General features: G+C 48.3%; 6 protein-coding genes across 6 annotated transcripts; 3 read left to right on the forward strand and 3 right to left on the reverse strand.

The window, feature by feature from the left end:
- Nucleotides 1-815: 815 nt before the first annotated feature.
- Nucleotides 816-3394, reverse strand: C8Q69DRAFT_444586 (putative succinyl-CoA synthetase subunit alpha; the record flags this gene model as incomplete). Its single annotated transcript, XM_028629009.1, has 10 exons — nucleotides 816-902; nucleotides 957-1249; nucleotides 1303-1334; nucleotides 1393-2021; nucleotides 2073-2283; nucleotides 2333-2715; nucleotides 2771-2914; nucleotides 2980-3093; nucleotides 3147-3154; nucleotides 3223-3394. 10 exons carry the CDS (start codon nucleotides 3392-3394, stop codon nucleotides 816-818), a joined length of 2073 nt encoding a protein of 690 aa, XP_028485330.1.
- A 2049-nt stretch (nucleotides 3395-5443) lies between these two features.
- Nucleotides 5444-6554, forward strand: C8Q69DRAFT_263118 (hypothetical protein). The gene is made up of 2 exons (XM_028626718.1): nucleotides 5444-5681; nucleotides 5765-6554. Exons 1-2 carry the CDS (start codon nucleotides 5642-5644, stop codon nucleotides 6325-6327), a joined length of 603 nt encoding a protein of 200 aa, XP_028485331.1. The 5' UTR covers nucleotides 5444-5641; the 3' UTR covers nucleotides 6328-6554.
- Nucleotides 6555-6916: 362 nt separating this feature from the next.
- On the reverse strand, nucleotides 6917-7804 carry C8Q69DRAFT_466992 (hypothetical protein). Its single transcript, XM_028630596.1, has 2 exons — nucleotides 7700-7804; nucleotides 6917-7610 (listed from the first exon to the last, which is right to left on the reverse strand). The coding sequence occupies exon 2, from the start codon at nucleotides 7526-7528 to the stop codon at nucleotides 7247-7249; it is 282 nt and encodes a 93-aa protein (XP_028485332.1). The 5' UTR covers nucleotides 7529-7610; nucleotides 7700-7804; the 3' UTR covers nucleotides 6917-7246.
- C8Q69DRAFT_466995 (hypothetical protein) lies at nucleotides 7805-8805 on the forward strand. Its single transcript, XM_028630597.1, has 4 exons — nucleotides 7805-8086; nucleotides 8155-8205; nucleotides 8268-8280; nucleotides 8331-8805. The coding sequence occupies exons 1-4, from the start codon at nucleotides 8084-8086 to the stop codon at nucleotides 8501-8503; spliced, it is 240 nt and encodes a 79-aa protein (XP_028485333.1). The 5' UTR covers nucleotides 7805-8083; the 3' UTR covers nucleotides 8504-8805.
- A 174-nt stretch (nucleotides 8806-8979) lies between these two features.
- On the forward strand, nucleotides 8980-12605 carry C8Q69DRAFT_263180 (107-domain-containing protein). Its single transcript, XM_028626719.1, has 5 exons — nucleotides 8980-9092; nucleotides 9150-9420; nucleotides 9476-11518; nucleotides 11569-11899; nucleotides 11954-12605. The coding sequence occupies exons 1-5, from the start codon at nucleotides 9030-9032 to the stop codon at nucleotides 12486-12488; spliced, it is 3243 nt and encodes a 1080-aa protein (XP_028485334.1). The 5' UTR covers nucleotides 8980-9029; the 3' UTR covers nucleotides 12489-12605.
- Nucleotides 12606-12774: 169 nt separating this feature from the next.
- Nucleotides 12775-14168, reverse strand: C8Q69DRAFT_263188 (urea hydro-lyase/cyanamide hydratase). The gene is made up of 2 exons (XM_028626720.1): nucleotides 13368-14168; nucleotides 12775-13187 (listed from the first exon to the last, which is right to left on the reverse strand). Exons 1-2 carry the CDS (start codon nucleotides 13960-13962, stop codon nucleotides 12979-12981), a joined length of 804 nt encoding a protein of 267 aa, XP_028485335.1. The 5' UTR covers nucleotides 13963-14168; the 3' UTR covers nucleotides 12775-12978.
- Nucleotides 14169-14663: the final 495 nt, after the last annotated feature.

Genomic DNA, 14663 nt, shown 5'->3' on the forward strand with positions numbered 1-14663 from the left:
GCCGCGCAGAGCGAATCCACTCGCGACCTCAACGCCTCTCAAACAGGGACCGCCAGGGCGAACGGAGAAAGGACAACGCTGAAAGGATGCGTACTAATTGGCCTGGAGCAGCTGGTTGGGGAAAGCGGGCTGAGGTCGGAGAACGGACTGAAATGCCCGAACTGCCGCGGGAACCACCGTGTAAGTATGGTTGTGCCTGGCAAGAAGAACAACCTCGGCTCATTCCGAGTCTCGATGGACTATACTCCATAATTATATCGGCGAGTCCGGTCCCATCTGGATGGCAAAGGCAGCTGGATTCGATTTTGACGGGGACTTTCTAATAGTATTCTCTAGTGATTTGGTTCCTTTGGGTCCGAAGAACCTTATGAGGTCAGGATCAACACCAATCATGTTTTCCGTTTGGAGCAGCATTCTGGCATTCGTACCATATGGACAATTCTTGTGGATATGTTCAATTCAGGAACTAATATTTTCTAGCCACGTATGATCTGATAGTCCAAAGGTCTGATTGCGCATGTCTATTAGATCTCATTCAAAGATATGACTGACTTCTCTCCGGCTGATAAGGTACCTAGTAAACGAAGAACAAAGATGCAGTCTCTATTGTCTCCACTCTATGATAAGATTGTTGTATTGCGTAATTGTAGTCATCCATGCTTGGAAAACATGACGGAAGCGAGTAGAGATGACACCGACAGTTCGTGCTAATATCAAATATGACCAATCCTATTTAAAAAATGGCATATGCGTAATAAAGGTCTTAAAAATGCGACTCCATCCGTAGATGGCAGGATACTCATGTGATTCATGATTTAAGATTGGCGTGCCAGACTAATGACCTTTTTGGCAGCGTCCTCAAAGCTGTCGAAAGCGTGCAATGGGAGGCCGCTCTCCGCAATCTGTATGAAGGTGTTAGCCATGGTCTAGATTCATTTTATCCACTTGGGCCGTACCATCTTCTGTCCCGCTTCCTCGTTCGTACCCCTGAGTCTGACAACCACTGGGACTTTCATGTCCAGATCCCGGAACGCCAAGATGACACCTTCAGCGATCATGTCGCATCTGGTCAACCCACCGAAGATGTTAACGAAGATAGTCTTAACGCGTGGGTCGGAAGAGATAATGCGGAACGAGGACTTGACAGTCTCTGAAGTTGCCTTGCCACCAGTGTCAAGGAAGTTCGCGCAATGGCCACCATGCAGTGTAAGCGCATCAACTGTGTTCATAGCAAGTCCAGCACCATTGACTATGCAGTGTTAGAACCATTTATGGCTACTTGGGCCCATAAGAGCAACTTACCCAGTGTCCCTATGCTTCCTTCGCCTTGAAGTCTTTAACAGCTCTATTAGTGCGGGTTCTGCGAAAAGAGTTCGGTTGCTGGTGCCATACTTAACGTAGACAATACCATCTTTCTCAGCTTCTACCTCTTCAGGGACCTCCTCGGCTTTATTCCTTAGCTTATGAATCTCCTCTTGTCGGCCAGAGCTTCTGTACGCAGCATCGTCGAACCCGAAATGTGCGCCGTGGACTTCAAATTGTCCCGCTGGGGTCAAGGAGGCTCTGGTCTCGAGCAGGAACGCTTCCTTCTCCTTAAATATGCGCCAGAGCTTCTCAACTAGGTTCTGAAGCCCTCCTCTGGCATTCGCCGGAAGGTTAAGATGTGACGTGAGGGAAGGAATCAGGGAGCCATCTTTGGAGAAATCCGGATTCGCGTAACTGATTGGGAATTTGCGGGTAAAAGCTAATAAGAACTCTTCTTCGATCGTAGGAGACGCAATGATGCATGGGGACAGAGCACTCCGGTCAACAGAGATTGAAAGGATAAATTCCTCATCTGGGTCGACTGTGTTATAAATGGCGATACCTTCACCTCTGAGTATGTCGAATGCTTGATGTTGCTTGATATAGAGACGGCGTCGCTGGGGCTTATTCGAAAACACGTCTCTATTCTTTACAACGGAAGGAGTCCGTCTCACAGTATGAAAACTCCGTTTCTGACCTTGGTTCCCAGATGTAGACTGGGAGAAATCAGTGTTTGGTGGCGTACAGTAGCACTATCATGGACTCACTTGGATGGTAGGACGTCGGGTAGTGTTGTTGAGCAGATCTCTCATACCCTCTCCAAACTTTTCGGGATGATTGACGAGTACCGCGCCAGCATTTTGCAGTGCCTTATACTTCGCTCTGGCATCTGGCTCACCGGGAGCAGCCCAGGCTCCTGCATGACCCATAATTCTTCCTGGGGGTGCTTCCATACCACCAACTAGGGCCATGATTGGTCTTTTCTCAGTTAGCCGTGCGACCTAAAGATGGCATGAAGGTGTCATACTTAGGATTAGAAGTCCTCCTATGGTAGTCCTTGATCCACTCAGCAGCATCAATTTCTGCAGTGCCACCGATCTCACCCACAAGGATGATACCCTCCGTGTCGGGATCATTCTCAAAGATCTGCAGAGCGTCCACGAAATTGGTTCCCGCCAGAACATCACCGCCCATGCTGATGCATAGAGATTGCCCCAAGCCAGCTCGGGTCAATGACGCGACAGTCTCGTAGCTCAGAGTGCCGGACTTCGCAACGACACCAATACTACCAGGCGAAAAGCAGGGTAGGGGCTGAAATCCAATGCGACATTTTCCAATTGCAGATATTATCCCAGGGCAGTTTGCTCCCACAAGTCTGGTCTTGGATTGCGTCTGCAATATTGAATGGACCTGTGAGATGTTAGATGTTAGAGTGAAATAGAGATTGTCACTGCGATCCACTGACTCTGAGCATGTCATGAAGAGGAACGTGCTCCGCAACAGCAACTACGAGGGGTATTTCAGCTTCGATGGCTTCCTCAATCGCCTTGGCTGTCTGGTTTCCTGGGACGTAGATGGCAGATGCATCAGGTTTCGCCCTATCCACTGCCTATGTACTACAATGAGCATACTGCTGCAATTTGCACATGTAGAGGCGTTCTCCGTAATACGCACCGTTCTCACAGAGGGAAAGACAGGAAGCCCCAAATGCTCGCCTTCCACACCAGGCTTCACGCCTCCAACAATCCTCGTACCCCATGCTAGAGATTCCTTCGCATTGGCAGTGGCCTGGAACTAGCGTAAGCACTGATTCCAATGATAGATTACTCCCATTAATTTACCTGTCGACCTGCTAAAGTATCAGCAACTATCCGGTATTTCCCAACCCTATATAGTATGTATGTTGTTTGAACCTACCAGTAAACCCTTGATAAAGGACCTTTGTATGGGCTCCAATCTTGAGATTTGGAAGCGTATCCGCATATCCCCATGTCCTCGTTGACGTTGAGAACTTGGACCTTAACATATGTGAGGCATGGGGTAAGACGCGAGCCCGTGAAAGCCGCACGGGCGATGAAGTCACGGGCATGACTGGCAAAAACCGAATTGAGCTCAAAATCAGAAAGCACCCACTACCAAACTACATCTGAATGCTTTTTGACGCAGAGACAGGGACGTTCCCGACCACGCTGTGATTCTTCTGCCAATAAAACCACCTCTTGAAAACAGAATTTGGGAGAGGGAAAGTTGGTCATCATATTCTCCCCGAGCCCTAGTCGATGCACCGGCGCTTCTCCGCATTCACCGGCAACTTTGCGTTTTGCCGAAACACTCGTACGATGCACTCATACGACCGGCACTCGTACGACCGGCTTCGGAACGGCTAAAACTTCGGAGCTGGTTTGCTTTACGGAGTACTACTCGCTTCGTTTCAAGGATAACAAGAATAATAATTACTGTTGCTATGAAGTGCATAAACCCCTCTCGGAAGTTCGGTCTACCCCAGGTTTCAAGGTCGGCCGAAAAAGGGTGCGGCGTTTGCTCCGTAGTCTAAGGCTAACTTAAACCCGATATTATTGGAAGCAGAGTACCTAGGCATTAGCAATCTCGAGTTTATCATACGTCGTTTTTTAAAAAGGTTCCTGCAAAAGATACCTTTCTAACCAGCTATTCCCTAGTGAATAACTAACTAGTTAGAATTTCGAACAAGGGAAAGGTATGAGAAATCTAGCCACCTCTACCTATTTTGCTAATTGAGACTCGCTTTTCTAGGTATATAACGAATCCTCTGTATAACGAACGAAAATACGTGTTCAAATTGATTCCTCATGGTCAGGTTTGATTGTATCTATATCAAGAGAATATGAGACATAGTTCAAGTCGCAACCCAAGCAGCTTAATCTCCATGAACCTCCAAAGAACTTATCAAGGCTAGTTAGTTAACTAGTTAGCACAGGGGTTTATGTAAGATTTGATAATCTTCTTTCTTCGGTTCATGTTTCTATAAATATAAACGAAAAATGAGCGTATTCTGATGAATTTTAATTCGATTCTATTGGATGGCCATATATAGTAGTTATAGGAACCATATTGAAGTCCTCTAGAGTAGTTAGATATACTACGTGTACTTTAACTTATTAATATCACCCCTGTAGCTCGATCCTCGAATCCCGGAGACTGGCATAGGGTTGAGCGTTGATCACGATTGCGTGCACTTTTCTTCACAAGTCTTGAGATGACCAAACATGTGGCACCTAAATGGCACAGTGAATTCAATAGATCAGCCAAACAAAAAGTGTAACCGTGTGGAGATTAACGGGTAAAGAGACTCCATAAAATAGGCGGTGCAGTGAGTTCTAGACCACCATGGAAGATTAGATGCAGTCAGAAGAGAAGAGTATTATTCCAGCCACGGAAACACCGGTCTTCAAAAATAGAATTCGCCCCAGAGATTGAATACTATTATTACTGAACTTTCAACGGCAACATCAATAATGATCATGAGTAGGTATACTGGTGATCTCTGACAGATAACGGGATGATCCACTGCACTACAATTCATCTGTAGCGCATTGTCTCAATTTTGAAACTACAACACATTCGGAAAACAAGAGACTCCCAAATAATAATGAGTAGCGTCTCTGTCTCAGTCCCCGAAGTCTTGTGTGATCTGCTGCTTCGTTAAGTGACCTGGTCGAACGTTGGTCACGTGCTGCAATTGGCCAGTAAGGAGAACAAGAGGGAGAACCACACCACGGAATGTCCGTTGGCTGTACGGAGTACCAACAAGTGTGACAGACCCGTCGGTCTGAAACGGCTCGACAACGCCATCTTCACAGGTCGACCGGGCAGAAATATGGGGTAATGAGTTAGACAAGAGACGCGTACGGAGTAGAAATGGTGAGCCCATCGACCGTTCGACGGCAGGACGCGGAACCATGGGAGCAAGCGCTTTGCTCTCGGCGCAAGCTTCTTTCGACTCTATTCTCGAACTGCACGAGCGTCGCTCCTCTCCGCTAGAACTCACCCACAAGCATCATCAGTGACGGAACAAAAACAACAGTGCTGGCTACGTTGAAACCTGCCTTGTCTTTGCCTTGCTGACCGGTTATTCCCGCCGAGGTTGATCTACGATTTTGGCTCCCATAGCCAATCAGAACGCTCCCCCTGTGACATCGTCGAGAATCCCAGCAAGGCGGGGGGTCGATCCAAGTACTCTAGGGCCCCATGCCTGCCCCGTCGACGCTATACTCAGATTACTTCTAGTGTCGCTGAGTCGCATGCAAGCATACTACTTCGAGTACTCAAGTCTGATCTCACATCGACATATTGACCCATGTCCATTATGGCTGATCGAACGCCCGATACATCAAAAGGTGAGTAGCTTGGATCAATGGCAATGTATATCGAAGAAGTGTTGCGAGAAACATCAACTGACTAGGCTCGTGATTCGATACAGGCACCAAGGAGTTGGAGTCCCAGTTGGAATCGTGTCTGCAAGATCTCAGCCTCACCAACAAGAGACCGGATAAAGACATACCACGACCTATAACCAAGAAAGGTCCAACGAAACCGAAGAAGGACGCAATCGCAGATTCCTGGGAAGACGAGATCGATTCGTCTGGTTCTGAGACGGAGAAAGAAAAGGAAGAGACATCAACACCACTCACGCCGTCAGCTGAAGGACCGCTAGCTCCCCCGCCCACACCTATCTCACCACAGACAAGTGCTACCTGGACAGCTACAGGCAATGCTCCATACGCAGATGCTGTCCCGCCCGCCGTGCCCAACAGTCGAGCGCCTGGCCCTCCTCGCGTGAGGCCGGCGAAGCAGACAGCTGTGGCTGCTAGGCTCATAGCTGGAGGACTAGGGATCCGAGCACCGAAGAGGACAGAAGAGCAGCGAGCATACGACCGAGCTGTCAGAGAGCAAGAGCTCAAGAGACGAAACCGCGAAAAGGAAGAAGCAGCGAGAGCCAAGGAAGAGGAAGAACGGGCCAAGTCTGCAGTCTGGGATGCTTAATGCATTCTCCATTCAGCGATCCAATCCTTTAATTCCCCTGTATATATATACATATATGTGGTGTATCTGCTTCCCATTCTCTGGTTCCTTTCGCTCCCTTAGTGAAATTTTGGGCTCCGATCTCGGCTGCATACTCCGCATAGTGTCCTGTATATAATAATATCTATATCCGATTCTGTCATATTAATATATCTGCAGCCGAACTTCTGATCTGCTTTCTGTTCACCTTGATCTAGCGGTCTTATTAAAGCCTCCCTGACAAGCATCCATTGTGTCTCGTGGGAGTGTCATGTTATGACGTAATGGGCCAATCCTTGTCTATCTAGTAGTATTAGTAGCGTCTAAGGAGTCGCATCGGGACTTGGTTTTGGAAGCAAGAGAATATAAGAAAAGACTGGAATGATTCTGAGTCCTGAGAAAGTAGTCTTGCCGCACTATCTATTAGAGACGAAGAGGTAGCAACACATTCAGTCTCCGCCAATGTCTAGTTCACATGACGAAGAACGAGTGCACCTTGAGCAGCTTAGAAAAGTGTAGACGCTCAAAATAGTGAGACGGGAGACGAATGCACGCAGATGCGGCGCAGTAGAAAAAAAAAGACTCGTCCCTTTTCCTCGCTTGCGTTCAACCAGATACCCCTCCCCCAAAGCGCGAGCCTAAATCACGAGTGAACACGCCGCACGCCCATTAATTCTCATGAAAAAGTAGCACCACACAGTATCCCGTCCAAATAAGACCGAATCTCTTCGTGACAGACATTTCGTTCCTCTTTCGTGTTGTAACGTGAGAGTTTTGTGAAAGTGGTACGCGATCACCCGCCGATCTGCTCCTGGTGAACTTCGAGCGTATCGCCGTCGGCCATTTCGAGCTGAAAGAATGAATTAGCACCACTTAGCTCCATGGATTTGTAGAATCCGGTTCAGTAGCCTCTTGCCAGCGTTTCCGGGTTCATAGACATATGGCGCAGCAGGGGGGTCTCAGAACTTACCGTATCAGGAGTGTCCTCTGGCCGCACTCGGGTTCCGTCGAAAAGGAAACGGACGGTCGATGGCTGCTTTCCTTGGCGTTCACAGAAAGCATCCATCAGCTTCTTCAGTTGCGTGGTTCGCTTGATCTTGAAGAAGACCTCGTTGTTGTTATCCGTGACCTTGATGTTCAGGTGCTCCACAGGAGCAGGAGCGTCGCCAGCATTCTCAGCCATGATTGTCCTATCGCACAGAGATCTTGAAGCAGAAAACACGGGGTTGTAGTGTGGGATGTGAAAGTCAGGTGTTGGCACGTTTCTGCAGTGAGAGAAATGGGTTAGTTCTGCTGAAGAAAGATGCCAGCTCAAAAGGTATAGGTCCTGTCACTGAGAATGCAGCATACTTACCAAAAGAGCTACAGTAGGAATAGTCAGGTGTCACAATTCTTGACGAGGATCTGAGGTGAAAGTAAAGAGGCGGACAAGAGCTGATATACCAGTGAAATGATGGGTGCAACAGCCACCCCACCGTCCGCGGAGAGAGCCCGGATAATCTGTTTTTGCGGCGCAGGTCCAATACAGGGACCGTCAATGGTCTCTCTCTTTGAAAGAGATGATCTATTGCAGATATTCTGCGGTTATTCTTTTCCTCCCATCAATCAACCGAATATACACCGATTTTATGTTTTAGAGGGGCTTCCTGCTTACTCTTCCGTCTAAATTCAGTGCTGAGTTCACTTCCGGGATCTCAAACTGCCAAACAGACGGCTTTGGTAGTTTACTTATTGCGTCATGGTAGAGTGTCCCAATGAGGTTGTGATCGAGAAATGAACAAACACTGAAGCCAAATGAATGATGTTCAGGGAGAGCTCAAAGATGATGTGAAGTATGATCCTCCTTGCCATCCACGAGCAGTACGTATAACCATGTTTGCCCTGTGCTATCCCGAGTCATGGCCCTAACTAACACTGCTCAGTGTGCTATACAAAGTGATTTCCCCTGCCCCCAAGTTCAAGTAGAAAAGGCTAACTAGCCTAAGCTTGCTTGACCAAGAACAATTATAAAGAGGAGAGATGCCAAGCTCAACTAGACGCCTTATACGAATGTTGCAACGCATTCTATAAGGAGCGGGGTGAGGATGCGCAGACACCAAGCTGTCCTAAGCCGAGTCTGCTTAAGGTCAAATTGAAGCAGCGCGGCTTACAGAGCTGATCTCTTCCCAGTGCTCAGATGAGAAATATTGAGACAGAAGTAATCGGTGACAGGCGTTCATACACATGTACATATTTGATATCTTGTAGAAGCGCAATGCGAATTTCGACCGTTGTTTATCTTACGAGAGAATGCGCTGGTATGTAACAGTTCTTTTGCAGTCTGAGCCCTCATAAAAATTAAAGGCTAGGCTAGTTGAAGAACTGCTAGATTGTTCTAAGACAACCTTGAGCGCGCGAGAGGTCCTTTGACCTGAATGGACACTGATCGATCCGTTCCGAGACTCTAATGGTTGCCTATTTGACATTTGTTGAAGAAAGAAAAAGAAGTTCAAAAAAAGGGCGAAGCGAAGAGATTTTGTACTGTGCAGGATCGTCTTGTGCTAGTCCCGATCGGAGCTAGCGTAAATGTTGGCCGGGAGGCGCGCCCGTAACATTATTGGGATCCAAGAAAGCTGGAAATAGCAGAGCTACAAACACCGCACGAGTGCGACAGCGAGCCTGAGTGCTGCTGCCTTCTGTCATACATGGCGCCTCTGACAAGAGCGGCTGGCGCTGCCAGAAGTAATGGTAGCTTTAATTTCGCACAGGTAAGTTCTCATCTTTTTTCCAGGCCCCCTTGAATTTGTTCGCTCATAGGTCACCAGGCTCCTCAACCCGCGTCATCGAATGAACCTGAAGTGATCGAGATCGACGATGACGACGACGAAGAAGATCAAGAAGATCAAGAAGATGAAGTAAGCGATGAGGAGGTCGAAGACGACGAAGATGAAATGGTAGACGACGAAGACGAAATAGTTGAAGACGAGGATGAAGAAGATGAGGACGAGGAGCCTGACGAGGGGCCCGAGGAAGAAACGAATGGAGTGGACGCTACATACGAGAATCCAAAAGCGAAACTGAAGGAGAACCGTCAAGGTAGGTTATTGGGCGGGAGCTATCAATGGGGCTTCAATTAACTGGAATCTTTCAGATGTCCGCATGTCGACACCGGACCTCTTCACCTCCGCAGGCGTTCAACAGGCCTTACACCCTCTGCGCCGTACAGCTGATCGCGTTACACGCCAGATCGAGGCATTTGCAGAGAAGCTAGATCGCTTTAAACAACATGAGCATCGCCCCAACGATATTAGCAGTTTCCAGGCCGCATACCAACTTGTCAAGAGCTACCAGGTCATCGCAGAGGATCAGATCCAAGGGATTACAAGGCAAAACACTCTAAAGCGCGCAAAGTCTGGGTGGAGAGCTAGCCGTGACTCGCAGGACGGAATTGGTAGTCCTAAGACTGAGGAGGAGCTGAAACGACTACAATTGGAGGCTGATACTTGGGACCTTTTGCTGAACTTCCTAAGTGTCGACGATCCCGCTACCCGTGCGCATTCTACAAGCGCGCAAGAAACAGCTTTCCAGCATCTGCATCGGTATTCTACGGATCGCGAAGTATGGGAGCAGTTCCTCTCAGCTGATCGATTCGCTTCGGAGTGTGTTATCGTTATGAAGTGGCTTGAGCAAACTGCTAGGGCATCTAGCAATGATATCGACTCCCTGATCGCCGATTTGGAGGCACAGGCGGAAAGAGGACAGGGATTGTGGGCTCACGGTTGGCTCTATACCAAGGAAACAATCAAAGGCCAAAAACGGTTACGCGCATGGCCTCAGCCGCTTGAGCCAGACGATCCAGGACTTATTCGCTCCCTCCTGGGCTCGGAAAATCGTCAACCTCTAGTTACGCAATTAGACCCGGATGCGATAACTAGACAGAAACATGGCCTTGAAAAGCAGGATCAATTCTTCGAACGGGCAACTTGGTTGACTTGCTGGAAAATGCTGAGAGAAGGCCAGAGTTGGAGCAAAATCCGAGAATGGTCGCAGGAGCGCCTGGAAAGCTGGCGAGCCGTTAGTTTGTGTGGTTCGAACATCGACACACAATCAAAAACCAGTCAAGAAGATGATGGAATGACTCGAATGATGAACTGCCGGTCCCACGAATCCTGGAGGACTGCCTGCTCAGCACTAGCTCAGAATCAAAACACGGAAGACTTTGAGCGAGCTGTTTACGCGCTACTCGCGGGTGAGACTGAGCCTGCATACAAGGTCTGTCAGAGCTGGGATGATTATCTCTATGTCTTCTACAACCATGTTCTGCTGTCGCGTTACCAGGGATTCTGCAAGCAGTTCCAACGGAAACTGAACCATCCTGCGAACGGCAATGTAGCCTTCTTGCCAGAGCCTGAAGCATATGACGAAGTTCGCAAGTTCCTGGAAACAGTCAAGGGTCATGAGCGCATCAGCGTCGAAGCTCGAAACCCTTATCGCACTATTCAAAGCGCCATCTTATGCAAGGACTATGATTCATTTTTTGTTGCCTTTGCAAATGCAGTTTCTAAAGTCGCCACGACCTCGGAGTCTGATCTCGTGCCTGACCTCTCGCCCACGCATGTGGAAGATTCTGCTCTTATTGCAGCCAAAGACCAGGACTCTCTGCGAATTGCGACACATTTATATGTGATTGCAAAATCGCTTGGTTACGCTCGCGCAGATTCTCACTTCTCTCAGACTGCAGCCGTGACCTTGATAGGATACATCGACTTCCTGCAGAAGGTGCACTTGGTGGACCTCATAGCGTCCTATGCCTCTCTTCTTCCGGCTCCTCTAGCGCACTCCGTACTTGCTAGAGTGCTGATTGACGTTGTCGACCCTAGAGAGCGAAAGATCCAGGCCCGGTCAATGCATAAGCATAAGATTGACATGCAGGCTGTACTACGCACTCAGTGGGAATGGGTCCTCAGCGACGCTATGCAGGTAGAAGATGTAAACTCCACTATCCGTCTTTCCAAGAGCGTCCGGGGCGGCGACGGTTATAAGGAGTTGGCGCCGGTGAAGAAGAATTTTGTCGGAAAGTATGTGTCTCCTGAAGACGAACGAACAATTCGTTGTCTTGAGTGGCACCGCTACCTTGAAGACCAGTGGCAGCGTATATGCCAACTCGGCACATTGTTGTACAAGAGATTTTACGGTACGTTCTGTTGCGCGCCACTAGAAAACGTGCACTAATATGTCGAATAGCTTCTGGGTCTCTTGCGGCAGCTCGTGAGCTATCCAGGCGCATGAGATTATCCGACATCTCCCGGGAGATACTGGGCATTGATGTCGCGGACGTACCCCTTCTCGATGAGGATGGTGCCGGAATACCAGCCTCAGAACCCGCTAGCCCGGTGAAGACAAGCCCATCGAAGAAGTCAAGTCGTTCGAAGAACCAAGCAACGAACGGTCTACAGTCTCGTAGTCGCCAAGCGATCATGTATGAACAGTCTCAGATGATGCGCGAATTTGAGCGACTTATTCTGGTCTTTGACGCCTTGGAGGATTTCGCCGTGACCTATGAAGACTTTGAACAGTGCGTCTCGCCTCTTTTAAATACGCAAACAACTTTTGCTAATTGTTTCTATAGGAACAAGACTTCAGGAGAGCCTACTGCAGTACACGAATTGAGAAACAATCTGCAAGTCCTACTTGACCAGCTTACCGAGCATATCAACTACCTATGCGACGATTGGCTTATTCAGGCTCGGGATGGTGAGTATAATAGCAGATTCCCCGTTGCACCTTCATGCTCTTGCTTATTTTCTCCTGTTGCAGAACTCGAGGAGACTCAATTGGAGTACATCCGCAGCACTTATCTACCGGAGGTCTTCCTTTACTACCACAATGCTCTTTATTTTGCGGGCCATTCACTCTCTGGCGAGTTCCTAGTTGAATGCGTGAATCTTTCCACGGTCATTGCAGGCAACCCTAGTTTGACTAGCAGTTTCGTATCTGCGGGCCGCATGTGCGAGCTGGTAGATGCGTTGGCTTTGTCGAGTACGGCACTTGTGAATACCCCAACACCTAAAAACAAAAAGAAGCTTGCACATGGAGCGAGATTCGACATCTGGAAGATCAAGCTTGAAGGCGACGATCCGACTGCAATCTTCCGCCAACCCTGATGACGATACGCGGTTTGTCTTTGTTGTTGCAATTGAATCGTGCCGCCAGGCGGCGTAGAATTGAATATGGAGGGGTCAGACATCTGCGGTATTGGAAGGAGCACTGCCGTGACTGCATCGGGACGGGATACTCATCGTGTTTATGGGATCTATCGGGGCACTTTTTAGGGTGTTGGTGTAAATTAGGACTCGATCCACTTGATTATCAATCTGCATGAGAGATATCTCTAGGCTATGGGCTTCAGATCAGGGATCACAAATACTTCCCTGTCCAAGGGCGCCTCAAAACGCTTAGTATCAACCTTTGTAATAACTGTCGCAATATCATATGAGGTAATACTCGTTTCATTTACAGCTAGGACTGGGATACTGTCATCGCATCACGCATTCATAGTCCTGACCCTCATTATCGGCCAGTTAGAACAAGACCACCGATAACGATGGGAGATGCATCGTCGCTTGCTTCCCGACAAAATCTCCGATGCAAAGCCTACTCATACTCTGCCATGAGCCTATTCCCCTGAACCTTTGCCGGGAAGGCCTCTTCGCCCAAAGTGGTCGTATGCGCCCATGGCTTCAGGCTATTCTCCCGATGGATGACAGCAGTGAAGCAATCGCTCCACTTCAGACGCGGGTAGTGTTTGGTTACATCTTCGATTGTTGCTTTGTGGACTAGTTGAGAGTGCGTGCCTGTGTTATCTATTGATTTCTATTAGTAGTTGATTCATGTGGTGGAGTTTTGAGCATGGTCATAGCCACATAATATCCATACATGAGCTATGTCTATGGTTCTAAGTAACCTACGATAGGAACCATGACAAGACAGGGAGAGGGGGGCCATGGGGGAAAAGGGAGTCAAAGAAAGGAGAAAGAAAGTACCAAAGATCGTGGCCAGCTGCAATAATTGCCCTAACGCTGTAATCTTCCCCTCCTGGCACAGATCCTGATGTCGAATAATAGCTTCCGTAACACTCTCAGCCTGCTCACGCGGAGCTGCCATGGGCGACGCAACCGCGATTGCTCCAGTTGACTGTAGTAAATTGAGAGCCAAGATACCACCGTAGAACTCGAAGCTGATATGGGTCTTATGCAGATTCTCTTCCGTCGTACCGATGTCATGCAGCAGACAGCTGAGGAAGTATGTCTCGTCCGTAAATGCCCAGGTCGGGAAGCGGTAACGCTTCATGGCGATTCCGTACAGGTAGACACGCAGTGAGTGGTTGTATGTCGGTTCTGGGAGATGCGATTTCGCATAGTCGTGGATGCGTTGAGCGAGGGGCGTATTGGGAATAGGGATGTCTGAGACGGATATAGGTGCTGGAGGTGAGGATGGAGCCGGGTAGGGCGTTGAGGAATTGAGCAGCGTTTCCGCGGAGGAAGGAACAGCTGTGAATCCATAGGTCTCAACGGGGTCGATGGCCGTATTCTTTTTCTTTGTGGGTTGATCCTTGTTGTGAGGGAGAACTGAGGACATGTTGATTTGATAAAAGCGTGACTTTGTAATTATTTATATAGTTAATACCGAACTATACTGTGGAGTCGTAGAAAACCTGTCGAAGGACTCGATGGCTTTTTTATATAGATGAATAAGTAGAATTATATGATCTCTACAGATTGATTTATAAGGACTGATGTCATTTATGGTGCTGGAGAGGTTATTCATTACATTTTGCCATGAAGACCGAGTGGAAGACTTTCGTGGTTGACAACCTCAGGGCGTGACGACGGCTCCGCATGGCTTCCGCAGAATCAATCTATGACGAGTGAATTACTGTGCATGTTCCCTCTTTGTATGGAATCACAAGCACATTGACAATTGCAGTATTGGTGGAAAATCAAGAGCATCCCCTATCCGGTTCTTACACTTGGGCATCATATGGAATTGGACTCGTTGGGTGTGACTGTCAGTCGTCGGAAAGGAATACAGAATGCGCGAACAAGGCTGGGATTATCAACATCTGTGATATGACCGCATAAGAGACTGGTTATATGATCAGCAGAACAGAAAACCGCTGTTGATGTGATCTAAATAATCGATTCCTCTGCAAATGAGTTTTCATCTTTTTTTGCATAGTCTGGTACAGTGGCATATCTCAAGCAGCCAAGCTAGGGGCGATATCCTACAGTCTACATCCAAAAGCCGTCAAACATCAAAGTGGCTCAGTATGACAGACC

The sequence above is a fragment of the Paecilomyces variotii genome (genome assembly GCF_004022145.1).
Source record: "Paecilomyces variotii strain CBS 101075 chromosome Unknown C8Q69scaffold_5, whole genome shotgun sequence".
NCBI lineage: Eukaryota > Fungi > Ascomycota > Eurotiomycetes > Eurotiales > Thermoascaceae > Paecilomyces > Paecilomyces variotii.